Below are 12381 nucleotides of genomic sequence, written 5' to 3'. Positions count from 1 at the left end.
CTATTTTTTAGTTGAAGCAACAGCTGAGCTATTTTTTTTGGTCAAAACATGACGGAAGACAAAATTAAAAATTGTGCGCATACTTTTTTAATATAATAACTAAACTTATATTTACACGCTACAGTGCATTAAATTAAAAAGTTTAAAGCGCAGTACTTGCCAAGATTCTTTCTGGAATTTGAACTTTGACTCTTGCCTACTAAGTTTTTGATTTGGCTTTCACCTTTTTGAGGGCAACAAGTTCCATAACCAAAAACGGCAGCAAAACAAACGACGAAAACGATAACAACAACAACATGGCCACTAAACGGCGTCCGCTGCGCCCTAATTTGGGCGCTGGCACTGCCAGCAGCAGCGGGGGCAGCAGCAGCTCGAACATGAATTTTCGGCCTGGTGGACCAGACATTACACGCGCCGAGGCACGTGGTACACGTCCCACGGCAGCGCCCACCAGTATACGCGAGATTCTGGTCATGGGCGTTATACATTTGTGCAAGAAAACCATCTTTTTCAATACAGATCTAAAAGTGGCGCTTTATCTGGGCAGCTTATTTTTGATCTCGCTTGTAGGAGACTTTCTGCCCTTTCCGAAGACGTACTTTGCCCGGTCTGACAATCTGTTTAATCTGTACTTTGTCAAGGTGGGATGGGGCTGGACTCTGCTCTTCGCGGTGCCATTCTTGGTGCTATCCGCCTACACGCTTAGCTGTGGTGACATGAAGCGTATGTTGCGCCATCACTTTCCACGCATTGTGATTGCCACCTTCTTTTGGTTCTTCTGGACAAAGCTATTTAACTTTGTAGAAACCGCCTACGGACGCTGCACTACCAAAGGTCAGTCTATCCATTCCAACTGCACTTTTGCAAAGTTCACATTTTCATTCTCTACCATTAGGCTATGCGAGCAAGTCAAGTTGCCTTAAGGCCGGACATCTCTGGCAGGGCTTTGACATTTCCGGCCACGCGTTCATACTCATTCACTCTAGTCTTGTGCTGATTGAAGAGGCGCGTCCTATCCTCAAGTGGGAAACTATCAAGGAGCATCTGCGTAACGAGCTACATAATCGCAGCGTGTCGGAGCAAGTATCTAGCAACCCACTGCGCAACCTTAACGAAGAGCAAATGCGAAGTCTACAGTTTCTCTACACACGCCTTACGCCCATTATACGCACGCTGTTCATAGGTATGGCGGCGTTGCAACTGCTCTGGGACATCATGCTGGTGGGCACAATGCTTTACTATCATCGCATGATCGAGAAGGTGGTCAGCGGTATCTTGGCTATACTCACCTGGTACTTTACCTATCGCTTTTGGTATCCCACGCCTGGTTTGCTGCCCGAAGCTCCTGGACAAGGCGTGTTCCACTATCAACAACATCATTATCAGCCTGCGCAGCATCATCATCATCGCGACAGTTTTCCCAGTAAGCGAGGAACGAATTTACCCAATGGCGCGCAGAGTGCTCCCTCCTCCAGCAGTCAGCAGCAGATACCCAAGTTCATGGGCATGCCATTGTATACGAATGTGAAAACCGCCAGCTTGGTGCAGGCTGAGCGGGAGCGCAAGGAACGAGATCTGCAAGCGGCTGCCATGGAAAGTTGAACGTGAGCAGAGCAGAAAATTGAAGCAAAATTGGAATTTAAATAGTTGTAACCGGTTGAGGCTAGCTTTATACCAAAATGATTTTTTATAAGTATATACGACGAATATACAACGATGAGGTTCATAGACTCGACCTTTGTTCATACTTCACAAGCGCTCTTTCATGCTCTCTTCTCCATCCACCAGCTGTAGCTCTAAGCGTTCATTTGTTTGTGTTTATATGTGCCCAACTTTAACAATAACAATAAATCAAATTTGTTAACACGTTCTCTCGGGAAATAGTGTATACTTGGGCATATGTTTAGTATAAGGAACTACTTTACCAAAGACTTTGAAAAATTTATTATGTTGAATTACAATGTTGAAAATGTACTACTTTTGCTGAGTAGTTGCTGCTACTAAACATTTACCCTTAACTACTTGTGCGCAAAGGCAGCAAACATGGCCATACCCAAGACGCCGGCGGTTGCGCCCAGCTTGTAGTTGGTTGGCGTCATACTCCACATCTCTCGGAGTATCTCGAAGCTACTAGAAGGCATTACCTTCAGATAAGCCTCACGCTGCTTGAAGCGCAGAAAGTAGCTTTCCAGCAGTGGCAGCTTTCCAAAGCTCCAGTAGTAGTGCTCAAAGCCCAGTTGATAGAGCCGCTGCAGCAATAGTCCCAAGCTGATATCAGCCAGGGTCAGCTCATCGCCGGTTAGCCATTGCCGACGCGGCGTCTGACGTGTTAGCTCCTGCTCCACATAGAGCAGCACTTGACGCACTGCATCTAGTACACGCTGAAATTTTTCGCGTGAAGCGACCAAATCGCGACGTTGCAGCTGCAGTTGTAACTTTTGCTGCAGCGCAACCTTGCTGGCATCAACTTCCTCCAAGGAGCGACGCAGCAACTCCAGCACTTTGTCATTGTTTTCTGCAAGTGTGAAACAACAATTAATAAAATTAAAACTATCTAAATATGTCTAGCTGCTTACTGAGGCAGGACTGGCGTACTGGACCTATGAATGGCGCCTTGGGCGTCAGCTTGAGGTCGTCGTGTAGAAAGGAGCCCAGGCTCAGGGCACCTATGGGCAGGCGAGTCAATGCACGCTCAAACACCATCATCTGTTCATACTCCAGTGAGTCTGGGCTATAAGGCTTCAGTAGTGGATGCTTGGCTCCGCGATATTTTGTCTCGACATAGTTGATGATCTGCAGGGAGTTTGGTATAATAAAGGCACCATCTTGCAGCACGGGGACATCTCCCTTGGGATTAAGATTTAAAAACCAGTTGGCATACTGCTCTCCATTGCACAGATCCACAATATATGGCGTGAACTCAATGTTCTTCTCATAGAGCACTAGCAGTACCTAAAAATAAATTATGAAAAACTTAAAGTATGTCGTGGGTATTTATAGCATCTACATAACCGCGGTTACAGCTAATGGTTTAACCAGATAGTCACGTTTTTATCATGAATTTAAATAGAATTATGACAGGGATTAATAATGAATGTGTTTTAATTCTAGCTTACAGATATATTACGATTGCATTAAAACTTTGTTTTTTATTAAGGTGTCTGTCAAAACAATAAGGATCTGTTATATCAGTAATATATTTAGAAGATGCTTTACGATCGAATGGAAAGCCCTTTTAGATTTAAACACACACACTAAATAGAAACTCCCCCGTCAAGCACGAATGCACTTAAGCTGAACGCAAGGGCAATGTGAATAGGGCAATAGGTGAGATACAAGTGCGAGTGGGTGGGCATCAGACAAAAACACACTCGCACACCCAGACTACAGCTATTACAATGTAAATATCATTGAATAGTTGAGAGACAGATTGTCAATTATGGCGATTACTTTTGTAATTTCGCGCCATTCGGCTGATGCACAATTTCGAGCAAATAATGTTGTTATTTATTTTTTTCGTAATCACATGATTAGCATACGCGAACACACTAACTTTTTGCGAGTAGAAGTTATAGGGATGAAAATACAGCACTAGTTTATCATCCTGAAATACAGGAGCCTTAAAATCCTGCGGCGTGGGCGGAGCAGGGGCTATATCATTAGCCTGGCTCATTTTTATGCTTTTGTATATTTTTTGTATTACTTTCAAATGCTTTTATGTTTTTTTTATTATCACATGCTTTGCTAGTGAAATTAATAGAGTCTGACTTCGGTATGCGATTTACACACGGCAAACTACGCAACGCGACTAACGAAAAGGCCTGAGTTGATGGATTGAGCTTGAGCTGCCCATTAATTTGCACTTTCGTCTGAGAGCAAACAAACTTAATATTGTTGAAGCTATTTTTTTCTTTTGTGATTTTTGATTTGACGATGCTTATGCACTGCCATCATATCAGTTATTTACTTAATATATTTTATCTTTGTTTATAATGCTTACGCCATCGCTACTGTTTAGTGCGTGAGAAGGTATTGTTTACTTAGAACTTCACTTAACTTATCTATTGTGTGAAGGCAACAAAAACATAAGCATATGCATGCTCTAAACAAACTTTGGGTCACTTAAAATTTAAATATGCGCGCGTTTTTGAAGCTTTAACGCTTAGCTGTGAACGGCAAACTCTCTCACAGCTGTTGCAAATAAACAATATTTCCATTGGAAATATACGCAGCTTAGCAGACAACAAGCGCGCAAAAAATCAATTGAACAAGCGCAATTAATTTACATTTTAGACATTTTAGAAAATTATTTAAAAAATATGTTACATTTGGGTAAACAGTTGGCTAGCAGAGCGCATAAGTTGAATATAAACAGCCCTGCCGCTTTGACTGGAAGCTCAGTACAAAGTCTCACGATTAGAAATCAAAACAACAACAGCGACAAGCTTATGGGCCACAATCTTTGCCATAAGCGATTGTCAAGCAGTCAAAGTTCGAACGTCAACAGCATGAAGCGTTTAGCTGGTAAAGTTGCCGTGGTCACCGCCTCGACAGATGGGTGAGCTCCTTTGCTCCTTTGCTGAGCTACAGGCTAACTGTTTATTTGACAGCATTGGTTTTGCTATTGCAAAGCGATTGGCTGAGGATGGCGCTTCTGTGGTGATCAGCAGTCGCAAGCAGCAGAACGTGGACAATGCGCTGGCAGAGCTAAAGAAGCTTAATCTCAATGTTCACGGCCTCAAGTGCCATGTGAGCGAGGCACAGGATCGCAAGCAACTTTTTGAAGAGACTATCAGCAAATATGGCAAGCTGAATATACTGATCAGCAATGCGGCTACCAATCCCGCCGTCGGTGGCGTGCTAGAATGCGATGAGCAGGTGTGGGATAAGATCTTTGATGTGAATGTGAAAAGCTCGTATCTGCTGGCCAAGGAAGCACTGCCATATCTCCGCCAGCAGCAGGGCTCCAGCATTGTGTTTGTATCCTCCATTGCAGGCTACGATGCCTTTGAGGTAAGTGCACGGCATACATCTTTACAAAAAGCTGCTCAATTTCCGCTTACCGACAGCTACTAGGTGCCTATTCGGTGAGCAAGACTGCGCTGATTGGCTTGACCAAGGCAGCAGCAAAGGATCTGGCGCCGGAGGGCATACGTGTTAACTGTTTAGCGCCAGGCATAATACGCACCAAGTTCTCTAAAGCTCTGTACGAGAATGAATCCGCCAATGAAGCGGCGTTGTCAAAAATACCGATGGGACGTTTGGGCACCAGCGAGGAAATGGCAGGCGTTGTTTCATTTTTAGTCTCCGAGGATGCAGGCTACATTACAGGCGAGTCCATTGTCGCCTCCGGTGGCATGTCGGCGCGACTTTAAAACGTTTCTTTAAACAAGCATACATATATTAATGGATTACGCTTCTTATAGCCTAGATATATAACAAAATTGTTTACAAAATCTGTACGTGCACAATATTTTTGGGATTTGGGATATTAATAACTAAGAGGAACGCAGTTTGGCCAGCTGATCGGCAATATCCTTCTCGGTGCGTTTGCCACTTGACTCAAATTCGCTGGAGCCTGTAGCTGGTATGTTGGCCATTTTGCCTGAGATTTCAATGCCAATTTCGTCGAGCACTTTGTTGATCACACCGTTGGACTCTTCCTCGTCACCGGATTCGTCCAGCATGTCGTCTAGTGTATCGTTTATCATCTCGTCTGTCATCTCCATGCGCATGTTTGCTTGCTGGAAATCGCGGACGGTGCCCGCTATGGCCTCTGGTCGCATCACCTTGTTCATGCTGGCCATAGCCTTCGCTGTGCTGCCCATGGCCTCGCCCAGCGCTATGTTGGCACCCATGTTCTTGTTCTGATACCCAATGGAGGTGATTTTGCCCGCAGCAGCATAGCTACGAGACTTTTGTTTGCGTATCTCGATCAGCTGCTTGGCCAGAATCTTGCAAGCATCATTGTTACCAGCGGCTGCATTGCGTTTAATCTCCGTCATCAGTTTCTTTTCCTCTTCCTCCAGCTTGCGACGCTCGCGTTCAATGTCTCGCGTCGCCTTGCGCAGGCTGCGATCATTTTCACGTTGCTGCTCCTTTACTGTAGGCTTTTTGCCAAATATATTGTTAAACATTTTGTATTAAAAAAGGTTCTGTCTGGGTTCTGCGGGTTTTTCTAAAGATGAATCACTTCTGAGACTTTAATTATTAATTTAATTTAAAAACAAAGCAGCAACAGCTGATTACAGACAGTTAAATGTTTACGCTGCGCTGTGAATGACAATGTGTAGTGCTGTAAAGTTGAACCAGTTTACACGCATGATTTTGTTTTGAAATAACAATGAGCTTGGACATAATTAAGCAAGGCGCCGAGGGACGGCTCTATCTGGGCGAATTCAAGGGTGAGCCTTGCCTGATAAAGGAGCGCTTTGTCAAAAAGTATCGCCATCCCGACCTGGATGCACAAATTACGCGGCAACGCATGAAGGCGGAGGCAAAGGCCGTTGGACGCTGCCAGTCCGCCGGCATCCTGACACCACGCATACTACACTCGGATCTTAACTCTCACAAGTTGTACATGGAGTTTTTTGAAAACGCACAAACTGCCAAGCAGTATATACAAGAAACTGTGGCTGATAGCAAATCGGAGCAAGCGCAACAGACATTGGAGCAGCTGTGCTCGCGCCTAGGTTCTATTATTGGTCAAATGCATTCGCAAAATATTATACACGGTGATCTGACTACTTCAAATGTGTTGATTAATCCAAATGCAAATGCCAAAGATGGCTATGATATAATCTTTATCGACTTCGGATTGAGTCATTACAACCAAGCTACCGAGGATAAGGGCGTGGATCTATACGTGCTGGAGCGTGCCTTACTAAGCACGCACAGTGAGCAGCCTTACCTCTTCGAGCATATACTGCAGGCTTATCGTACACACTGTGGTCAGGATGAAGCAGCGGTGTTGGCCAAATTCGAGGAAGTACGCGCGCGTGGACGTAAACGCACCATGTTGGGTTGAATATTTAACAAAAATATTTTAATAAAACTTTTCCAACTAAAGCTACTATTACTCTATACTCCTAGTGGGCGAGACTATGCTTCTGGGCGGATCATCTTGCAGCTCGTGTATTTTGATTTTCTTTATGTATTTACGCACTTTGGTTTTGCGTTTAATTTGCTCATGTTTGTTCGGCTCCAGTCCATCCACCGATTGTTGCTGGTATTGAGCATAGGGACGCTGTTTAAGCTTGGCCACGGCATCCTCTACCTGCAGACCAGTCAGGCCATGCTCCTCCTTGAATAAACGATACTTATCACAAAACTTGTGGTGGCCCTTTTTATAAGCGTCTGTTTTGGTTGAAGGATGCTGTGGGATGTTATGTATATATTAATACTAAGCAATTTTTTTTGTGCAGTACTGTTAACTAACCCTAGCATCTATGGCTCGGGCGCAGCCTCTGTGAAAGTTGTGCAAATGCCGCAAAAAGGACTCGTTGGGTTTCAGGCCCTGCTCCAGGCTCAGCTGCATTATCTCGTTGATATAGGCAAAAGAACGTTGTGCGCAGCCTTGTCGCAACATGGCGCCTAAAATGGCCATGTTCATTCTTATGCCCTCTGCCTCCATCTGCTGCAGTAGCTCACGCGCCTGCTCCTGACTGCGACAGCCCAAAGCTAGCACGCCGTAAGTTACAATATCTGGATGCAGTCCAGCGGTTTTTATCATGCTCAGCACTTCACGTGCGCTGTCATAGTCGAAACGCATGGAACGCTGCTTGATTAGTATATTGAAGAAGTCAATGTCAGCCTTAAGGCCAATGCGGCGAACAAAGCTGAGCAGCTGTTTCTCTGCAGCATTTGTGGGCGGTATCACCTCCAGCATGGTTGTAAAACATTGTATATCTGGCGTAATGTTATGACGCTTCATTAACTCTAGGTAGCCTGTGAGTCCACCCAGGAGCAGAAAACGCTCATGTGGACGATGCACCTCCGCTAGACTCACTAGACTGCCCAGCTTCGGGCTGGGCAACAGTAGGTTTGGTAACTCCAGTTCACTGGTAGCCGACGTAGACAATTCCAACTGTTTGGAGTCAGTGGCTGGGAGTTGAAGACTTTGGTTGGCTTGCTCTGCGGGCAGCTCTAGTTGTTTACCCTTGGTAACACCTGGCGCTAGCTGTCGCAGCACCTCCTCCATGGCTGCCAGGTCACCAAAGTTACAATCACGCACACAGCGCAACATGCTATGAAAGCTATAGTAGTCCGGGCTTATGCCACGCTGCAGCATTTTGTGCCACGTTAACAGTGCATGTCGGAATCCATGCTGCTCATCGCTGGCGCATGCCTGCAGCAAAAAGTTGAAAGTGTCAGCATTGAGTGGCAACTCACGCTCCAGCATCTCATCCGCCAATTGGTATGCTGTCTGTACATCACCACACCTACCATAAGCCTTGATCATGGCATTGTAGTTCTTTAAATTGGGCTCATATCCCTTCTCCAGCATGTGCTCTCGCAGTACCTTGGCCTTTCCCAGGCCATCAACATGAGTGGGCGCATTTGCACACGCATTGAAGAGTGAGGTGTAAGTGCCGCCAGTTATCTTAAGCCCACGTTGGCGCATCTTCGTGTAGAGAGTAAAGGCTTTGCGCGTATAGCCCGCCTTCGCGCATCCGCTGATTAACAGATTGTAGATATAGTTATCTGGTTTGACACGTTCCTCGCGCAGCATACGCACTTCCAGCACAGCAATGGCTTCGTTTATTCTCTGTGCGTTTAGATGTTCCTTAATAAGACTTGCGTACTCCTTCGTGCGCAGTTTCTTAATGTGACGCGTGGGTCTGCTGAGAAACTGTTCTTCCTGCACATCGCCTGCATCTTCCACTTGGTTCTCGCAGCTCTTAGCATGGCCAAAGCTATCGGGATCACCAAAATCCAACGTAGGTTCCTTTTTAGCTTTTATTGTAGGTGCTGTTACTGCTTCGTTCCGAGCACTTTTAAATTTATTAACCACATTCTGTTTGTGTCCTGCTTCCTCAGCTCTTCTGCCCTCACGTTTTCTCTGCAGGCCATCTGCTTCCTCATGTTCTGCGCGCTCTAAGAATGGATTTCTTGTATTTCTGTTTGCTTCACGTTTGACATGTAGGCCGGCGTCTTGGTCCGTCACACGCACGTGCAACAGTCGGCTTTGCGCCACAGTTGGCATACACTGCCTGGACAGCCTCTGCAGATGTGGTCTTAAGCTAAGACCCACTAAACGCAATGCCATTGATATTTGTTGCAATCTTCACTTATTTTTATGTAATTTAATGCGGTTTCAAAACATCATGCCGCCACTGCAATCCCAATTGCCATTCACACAACGGGCATACAGAGATACTCAGCTGCTTAACGAACGATGTGGCAACACTTGACATTCCATTTTGCACTGGCACGTAAATTTTCTACTTTTCACTTAATTGTTATCAATTAAATTGCTTTAAAAATGAATATGACGGTGGATCCACGACGCAAAGAGAAAATTAATCGCTACAAGGCAGCTAAAAATCCAGGACAAAATGAAGACATGATGCCGGATTACATGAATATACTCGGCATGATATTCTCCATGTGTGGACTAATGATGAAGGTGGGTTGTAAACTGTTAAACGCACACATATACACCAATACATAAACAACTTGTGTTTCTTTCGTCAGCTTAAATGGTGCGCTTGGTTTGCTCTCTACTGTTCCTGCATTAGCTTTGCCAGTAAACGTGCAAGTGATGATGCCAAACAGGTTAGTTTATTTTCGTCCCACTGGCAGAAGTCAGCCTGACTGATCTTAACCATACATTTCAGGTGCTCTCCTCCTTTATGTTGAGTGTTAGCGCTGTGGTCATGTCGTATCTGCAGAATCCCGCCGCAATGACACCGCCTTGGGCTTCATAGTTTAAATAATAATGATGAACTTTATTATGATCCAAGTTAAAAATGACAATTGGTTCAGTAATGTTGGAAAATTGCAATAAATTAATTTACGAAAGATTTGTTTTCATTTGTACAATTTGACTAAAGACTCGGCAAGTTGAGTGAAGGCTCTATGTGATGAGTATGTAATAGGCAAAAAGAATAAAAGCCAAAATATAAATGATCGCGAAGATCACCACGTATTAAATCTCCCCAAAATTGGAATGACCCGTGGCCTTGGCGTGCTGTTGGGCCTGAGCTTGGCCCACAAGCAGCAGGTCGCACTGCATGCAGCGTAAATTGAACTTGTCCACGTTGGTGAACTGACGTGAGGATTTGGCCTCATTGGCCAGCTGCTCTGCTTGCTGATAAACTCCAAGTTCCTCTACGGGGAAGATGGTAGCTGGAGAAGTGCTCTGTGCTGTTTCCATATACAGCGGATCGTAGTGTATACCATCGAAGAGCAGGAAGACACGTAGGCCAAAGTTTTTGTCCTCGCCAAAGCGATTGATAATGGCGTTCTGTATATCCACAACATCGATTTCAATGCCGTAATAGTTGGATAGTATTGATACCTCGATAGCGCCACCCCACGAGTCGGCCTTCTGGATCCAGGCACAATAGTCGGCGTTGGATTTGCCTAGCATGGCGTCATTATATTGTTGCGGATCGGCGGACACTTCCTGGGCAATGATGTGACGCATCATTTCACTGCCCTCGTTATCCACCTTACCGTTCAACACAAAGCGTATGCTAGTAAAAAGGCACGAATTATCCGCTGGCACCACCTTCTTCAAAAGTATGCCATTAAAGTCGCCACAAGGTCCACTTGGCTCCGCGGGAGCTGGCGCAATGCCATTGCTCATACCACTGTGAATCACTTCGTCTGGTATTTCAGCAGCATCCTCCTCGGCTTGCAAACGACGCGCCAGTGCTTCGTCATCCTCATAGTCGTCAGCAGGTGCTGGCGTGGGCGTCGGCGCTGGCGCCATTTTCTCTTCCACTATTAAAGTATCACCGCTGTTGACGCCCGCTGCATGCAAACTGCGCTGCTGTTGGTCCCCACTTAGGTCTAGTGGACGTGGTGGATAGCCCACCAGCACATGAAGCTGCGACTCCTGTATGTCCGTCGTCTGCGCGATTCGCGTCCGCAGCTCTGCCAATGTTATGTTCTCATCGAGACCGCTGACAATGAATTGACCTTTTTTCGTTTTAATTTTTAACATTTTTAACAATTTTTGCTTCGCCTCTTCTTCTTTTTGCCTAAAATGTATTAAATGAATAATTGCCGATGCAATTGATAATCTAAAAAGTTAATAAACAGCTGATTTAAATTGCCATTCACATGTTACCACACCGCGTATTTTCCTGGCCACTCACTTGGGCGCGCTAAATTTAATTATATAAATATAAATAATTGAATTTTTGTAAATAATGTAATTATAAAAATATGCTTTCAACCGAAGTTGGCAACATATTCTGCATTACAAACTCAGTAAAATGCAAATTTCAAATGGATAGTGACACTGAATAAACAATAGCCAAAGGGGAAACAGTTTTTCCAAATGTGAGCGGGTTGACATAAGTTTCTAATAGTAGCCCATTGTATGTTTTACCCATAATCTTACTTATTCCATTTTCAGTTTGTTTTTATGCTATATTTCTAAAAAGAAACTGTTCGAGCTATCGAGCGCACACAACCTATCGTGTAAGTTATCGGTAACTTCTGTATCTTAACAGCATTATTTAATGTGCCAAAGAGCGCGCCATGTTTGAACTTTGCGTAAATATATGTATATGCTTTCAGCTTATGTTTACAAAGTGAGTTGCAAGTTAAGCAATTAGCATTAGCACAATATGTGAGTTTCATTTAAGCGAGCAAGATCTAAGTATCTTTTTCGTCGACCTTGAAGTGGGGTATTTACTGAAGAACATACGTGTTTACCTTTGATAAACATTTCTTTTGGCATTTCAGAGTAGAGCCGGGTACAGCAGTTTCCATGATAGTTTTGTATCTGTATAATCAATTTGAGGTCAAACGACCATTGAAAACCGCTAATAAGCATTTAGGGTGGGTGTAGGCGAATAGGAGTAAGGGAGAGGGCAGGCAGTAGCTAATGGCCAAGTCAAATAGAACTCAGAATCAAGGAAACACATATTAGCGAAAAACCACAGCAAGATGTCAGTCAACAAAGCCCATTCGTAGCTCGACTAGCCCAACAATGAAGCCAATAACCATCACAATAGCAACAACAAAAGCCGGTCTTAACAAAATAGTTTGGTTTGCCTTAAATATTTTTTATTTCCATCTTTTTGTTGTTGTTTTTATTTTTCCACACGTTGGAGAGTCGCGCTTGCGTGGTACACTAAAATCACATTTAATAGTCCAAACAAATTTATTGTTGAGAGATACAGAAAAAAAAAACACACGCAA

At 44.4% G+C, this 12381-nt stretch overlaps 8 protein-coding genes across 10 annotated transcripts; 4 read left to right on the top strand and 4 right to left on the bottom strand.

Moving 5' to 3' along the window:
• The first annotated feature begins 124 nt into the window (after window positions 1-124).
• LOC108600289 (fat storage-inducing transmembrane protein) lies at window positions 125-1627 on the top strand. Its single transcript, XM_017987759.2, has 2 exons — window positions 125-834; window positions 896-1627. Exons 1-2 carry the CDS (start codon window positions 297-299, stop codon window positions 1600-1602), a joined length of 1245 nt encoding a protein of 414 aa, XP_017843248.1. The 5' UTR covers window positions 125-296; the 3' UTR covers window positions 1603-1627.
• A 113-nt stretch (window positions 1628-1740) lies between these two features.
• Window positions 1741-3827, bottom strand: LOC108600290 (ganglioside-induced differentiation-associated protein 1). Of its 2 annotated transcripts, XM_017987761.1 has the most exons (4): window positions 3554-3827; window positions 2577-2952; window positions 2054-2515; window positions 1741-1832 (listed from the first exon to the last, which is right to left on the bottom strand). In XM_017987761.1, exons 1-4 carry the CDS (start codon window positions 3671-3673, stop codon window positions 1819-1821), a joined length of 972 nt encoding a protein of 323 aa, XP_017843250.1. In that variant the 5' UTR covers window positions 3674-3827; the 3' UTR covers window positions 1741-1818. The 2 variants fall into 2 exon arrangements, with proteins under 2 accessions (XP_017843250.1, XP_017843249.1); XM_017987760.1 differs by lacking the exon at window positions 1741-1832 and having other exon boundaries at window positions 1871-2515; window positions 3554-3823.
• Window positions 3828-4245: 418 nt separating this feature from the next.
• LOC108598587 (dehydrogenase/reductase SDR family member 4) lies at window positions 4246-5455 on the top strand. Its single transcript, XM_017985281.1, has 3 exons — window positions 4246-4558; window positions 4611-5013; window positions 5070-5455. Exons 1-3 carry the CDS (start codon window positions 4320-4322, stop codon window positions 5373-5375), a joined length of 948 nt encoding a protein of 315 aa, XP_017840770.1. The 5' UTR covers window positions 4246-4319; the 3' UTR covers window positions 5376-5455.
• Window positions 5402-6211, bottom strand: LOC108598588 (charged multivesicular body protein 2b). Its single transcript, XM_017985282.1, has one exon. It carries the CDS (start codon window positions 6135-6137, stop codon window positions 5499-5501), a length of 639 nt encoding a protein of 212 aa, XP_017840771.1. The 5' UTR covers window positions 6138-6211; the 3' UTR covers window positions 5402-5498.
• A 96-nt stretch (window positions 6212-6307) lies between these two features.
• LOC108601158 (EKC/KEOPS complex subunit TP53RK) lies at window positions 6308-7032 on the top strand. Its single transcript, XM_017989089.2, has one exon. It carries the CDS (start codon window positions 6344-6346, stop codon window positions 7025-7027), a length of 684 nt encoding a protein of 227 aa, XP_017844578.1. The 5' UTR covers window positions 6308-6343; the 3' UTR covers window positions 7028-7032.
• A 28-nt stretch (window positions 7033-7060) lies between these two features.
• On the bottom strand, window positions 7061-9344 carry LOC108601157 (pentatricopeptide repeat-containing protein 1, mitochondrial). 2 transcript variants are annotated; one of them, XM_017989088.1, is made up of 3 exons: window positions 8446-8486; window positions 7439-8347; window positions 7061-7375 (listed from the first exon to the last, which is right to left on the bottom strand). In XM_017989088.1, exons 1-3 carry the CDS (start codon window positions 8446-8448, stop codon window positions 7076-7078), a joined length of 1212 nt encoding a protein of 403 aa, XP_017844577.1. In that variant the 5' UTR covers window positions 8449-8486; the 3' UTR covers window positions 7061-7075. The 2 variants fall into 2 exon arrangements, with proteins under 2 accessions (XP_017844577.1, XP_017844576.1); XM_017989087.1 differs by having other exon boundaries at window positions 7439-9344.
• A 140-nt stretch (window positions 9345-9484) lies between these two features.
• LOC108598624 (protein Asterix) lies at window positions 9485-10025 on the top strand. The gene is made up of 3 exons (XM_017985323.1): window positions 9485-9628; window positions 9697-9777; window positions 9840-10025. Exons 1-3 carry the CDS (start codon window positions 9485-9487, stop codon window positions 9927-9929), a joined length of 315 nt encoding a protein of 104 aa, XP_017840812.1. The 3' UTR covers window positions 9930-10025.
• Window positions 10026-10127: 102 nt separating this feature from the next.
• Window positions 10128-11226, bottom strand: LOC108598623 (ubiquitin thioesterase OTU1). The gene has a single exon (XM_017985321.1). It carries the CDS (start codon window positions 11171-11173, stop codon window positions 10151-10153), a length of 1023 nt encoding a protein of 340 aa, XP_017840810.1. The 5' UTR covers window positions 11174-11226; the 3' UTR covers window positions 10128-10150.
• Window positions 11227-12381: the final 1155 nt, after the last annotated feature.

This window comes from Drosophila busckii, chromosome 3L, assembly GCF_011750605.1.
Source record: "Drosophila busckii strain San Diego stock center, stock number 13000-0081.31 chromosome 3L, ASM1175060v1, whole genome shotgun sequence".
Lineage (NCBI taxonomy): Eukaryota > Metazoa > Arthropoda > Insecta > Diptera > Drosophilidae > Drosophila > Drosophila busckii.
Note: the sequence above shows the minus strand (reverse complement) of the source record. Positions and strands in the feature narration are given on the sequence as shown.

Bases quoted from the DNA above. Each gene is read 5' to 3' on its own strand.
- LOC108601157 (XM_017989087.1), bottom strand. From the start codon at position 9,268: ATGGCATTGCGTTTAGTGGGTCTTAGCTTAAGACCACATCTGCAGAGG. The intron at 7,376-7,438 runs GTTAGTTAACAG...AACATCCCACAG, and splicing joins CCCGAGCCATAGATGCTAGG to CATCCTTCAACCAAAACAGA.
- LOC108598623 (XM_017985321.1), bottom strand. From the start codon at position 11,173: ATGTTAAAAATTAAAACGAAAAAAGGTCAATTCATTGTCAGCGGTCTC.
- LOC108601158 (XM_017989089.2), top strand. From the start codon at position 6,344: ATGAGCTTGGACATAATTAAGCAAGGCGCCGAGGGACGGCTCTATCTG.
- LOC108600289 (XM_017987759.2), top strand. From the start codon at position 297: ATGGCCACTAAACGGCGTCCGCTGCGCCCTAATTTGGGCGCTGGCACT. The intron at 835-895 runs GTCAGTCTATCC...CTCTACCATTAG, and splicing joins CGGACGCTGCACTACCAAAG to GCTATGCGAGCAAGTCAAGT.
- LOC108598624 (XM_017985323.1), top strand. From the start codon at position 9,485: ATGAATATGACGGTGGATCCACGACGCAAAGAGAAAATTAATCGCTAC. The intron at 9,629-9,696 runs GTGGGTTGTAAA...TTCTTTCGTCAG, and splicing joins TGTGTGGACTAATGATGAAG to CTTAAATGGTGCGCTTGGTT. The intron at 9,778-9,839 runs GTTAGTTTATTT...CATACATTTCAG, and splicing joins CAAGTGATGATGCCAAACAG to GTGCTCTCCTCCTTTATGTT.
- LOC108598588 (XM_017985282.1), bottom strand. From the start codon at position 6,137: ATGTTTAACAATATATTTGGCAAAAAGCCTACAGTAAAGGAGCAGCAA.
- LOC108598587 (XM_017985281.1), top strand. From the start codon at position 4,320: ATGTTACATTTGGGTAAACAGTTGGCTAGCAGAGCGCATAAGTTGAAT. The intron at 4,559-4,610 runs GTGAGCTCCTTT...TTTATTTGACAG, and splicing joins GTCACCGCCTCGACAGATGG to CATTGGTTTTGCTATTGCAA. The intron at 5,014-5,069 runs GTAAGTGCACGG...GCTTACCGACAG, and splicing joins CAGGCTACGATGCCTTTGAG to CTACTAGGTGCCTATTCGGT.
- LOC108600290 (XM_017987760.1), bottom strand. From the start codon at position 3,673: ATGAGCCAGGCTAATGATATAGCCCCTGCTCCGCCCACGCCGCAGGAT. The intron at 2,953-3,553 runs GTTAGTGTGTTC...ATTTATTTTTAG, and splicing joins ATAACTTCTACTCGCAAAAA to GTACTGCTAGTGCTCTATGA. The intron at 2,516-2,576 runs GTAAGCAGCTAG...TCACACTTGCAG, and splicing joins AGTACGCCAGTCCTGCCTCA to AAAACAATGACAAAGTGCTG.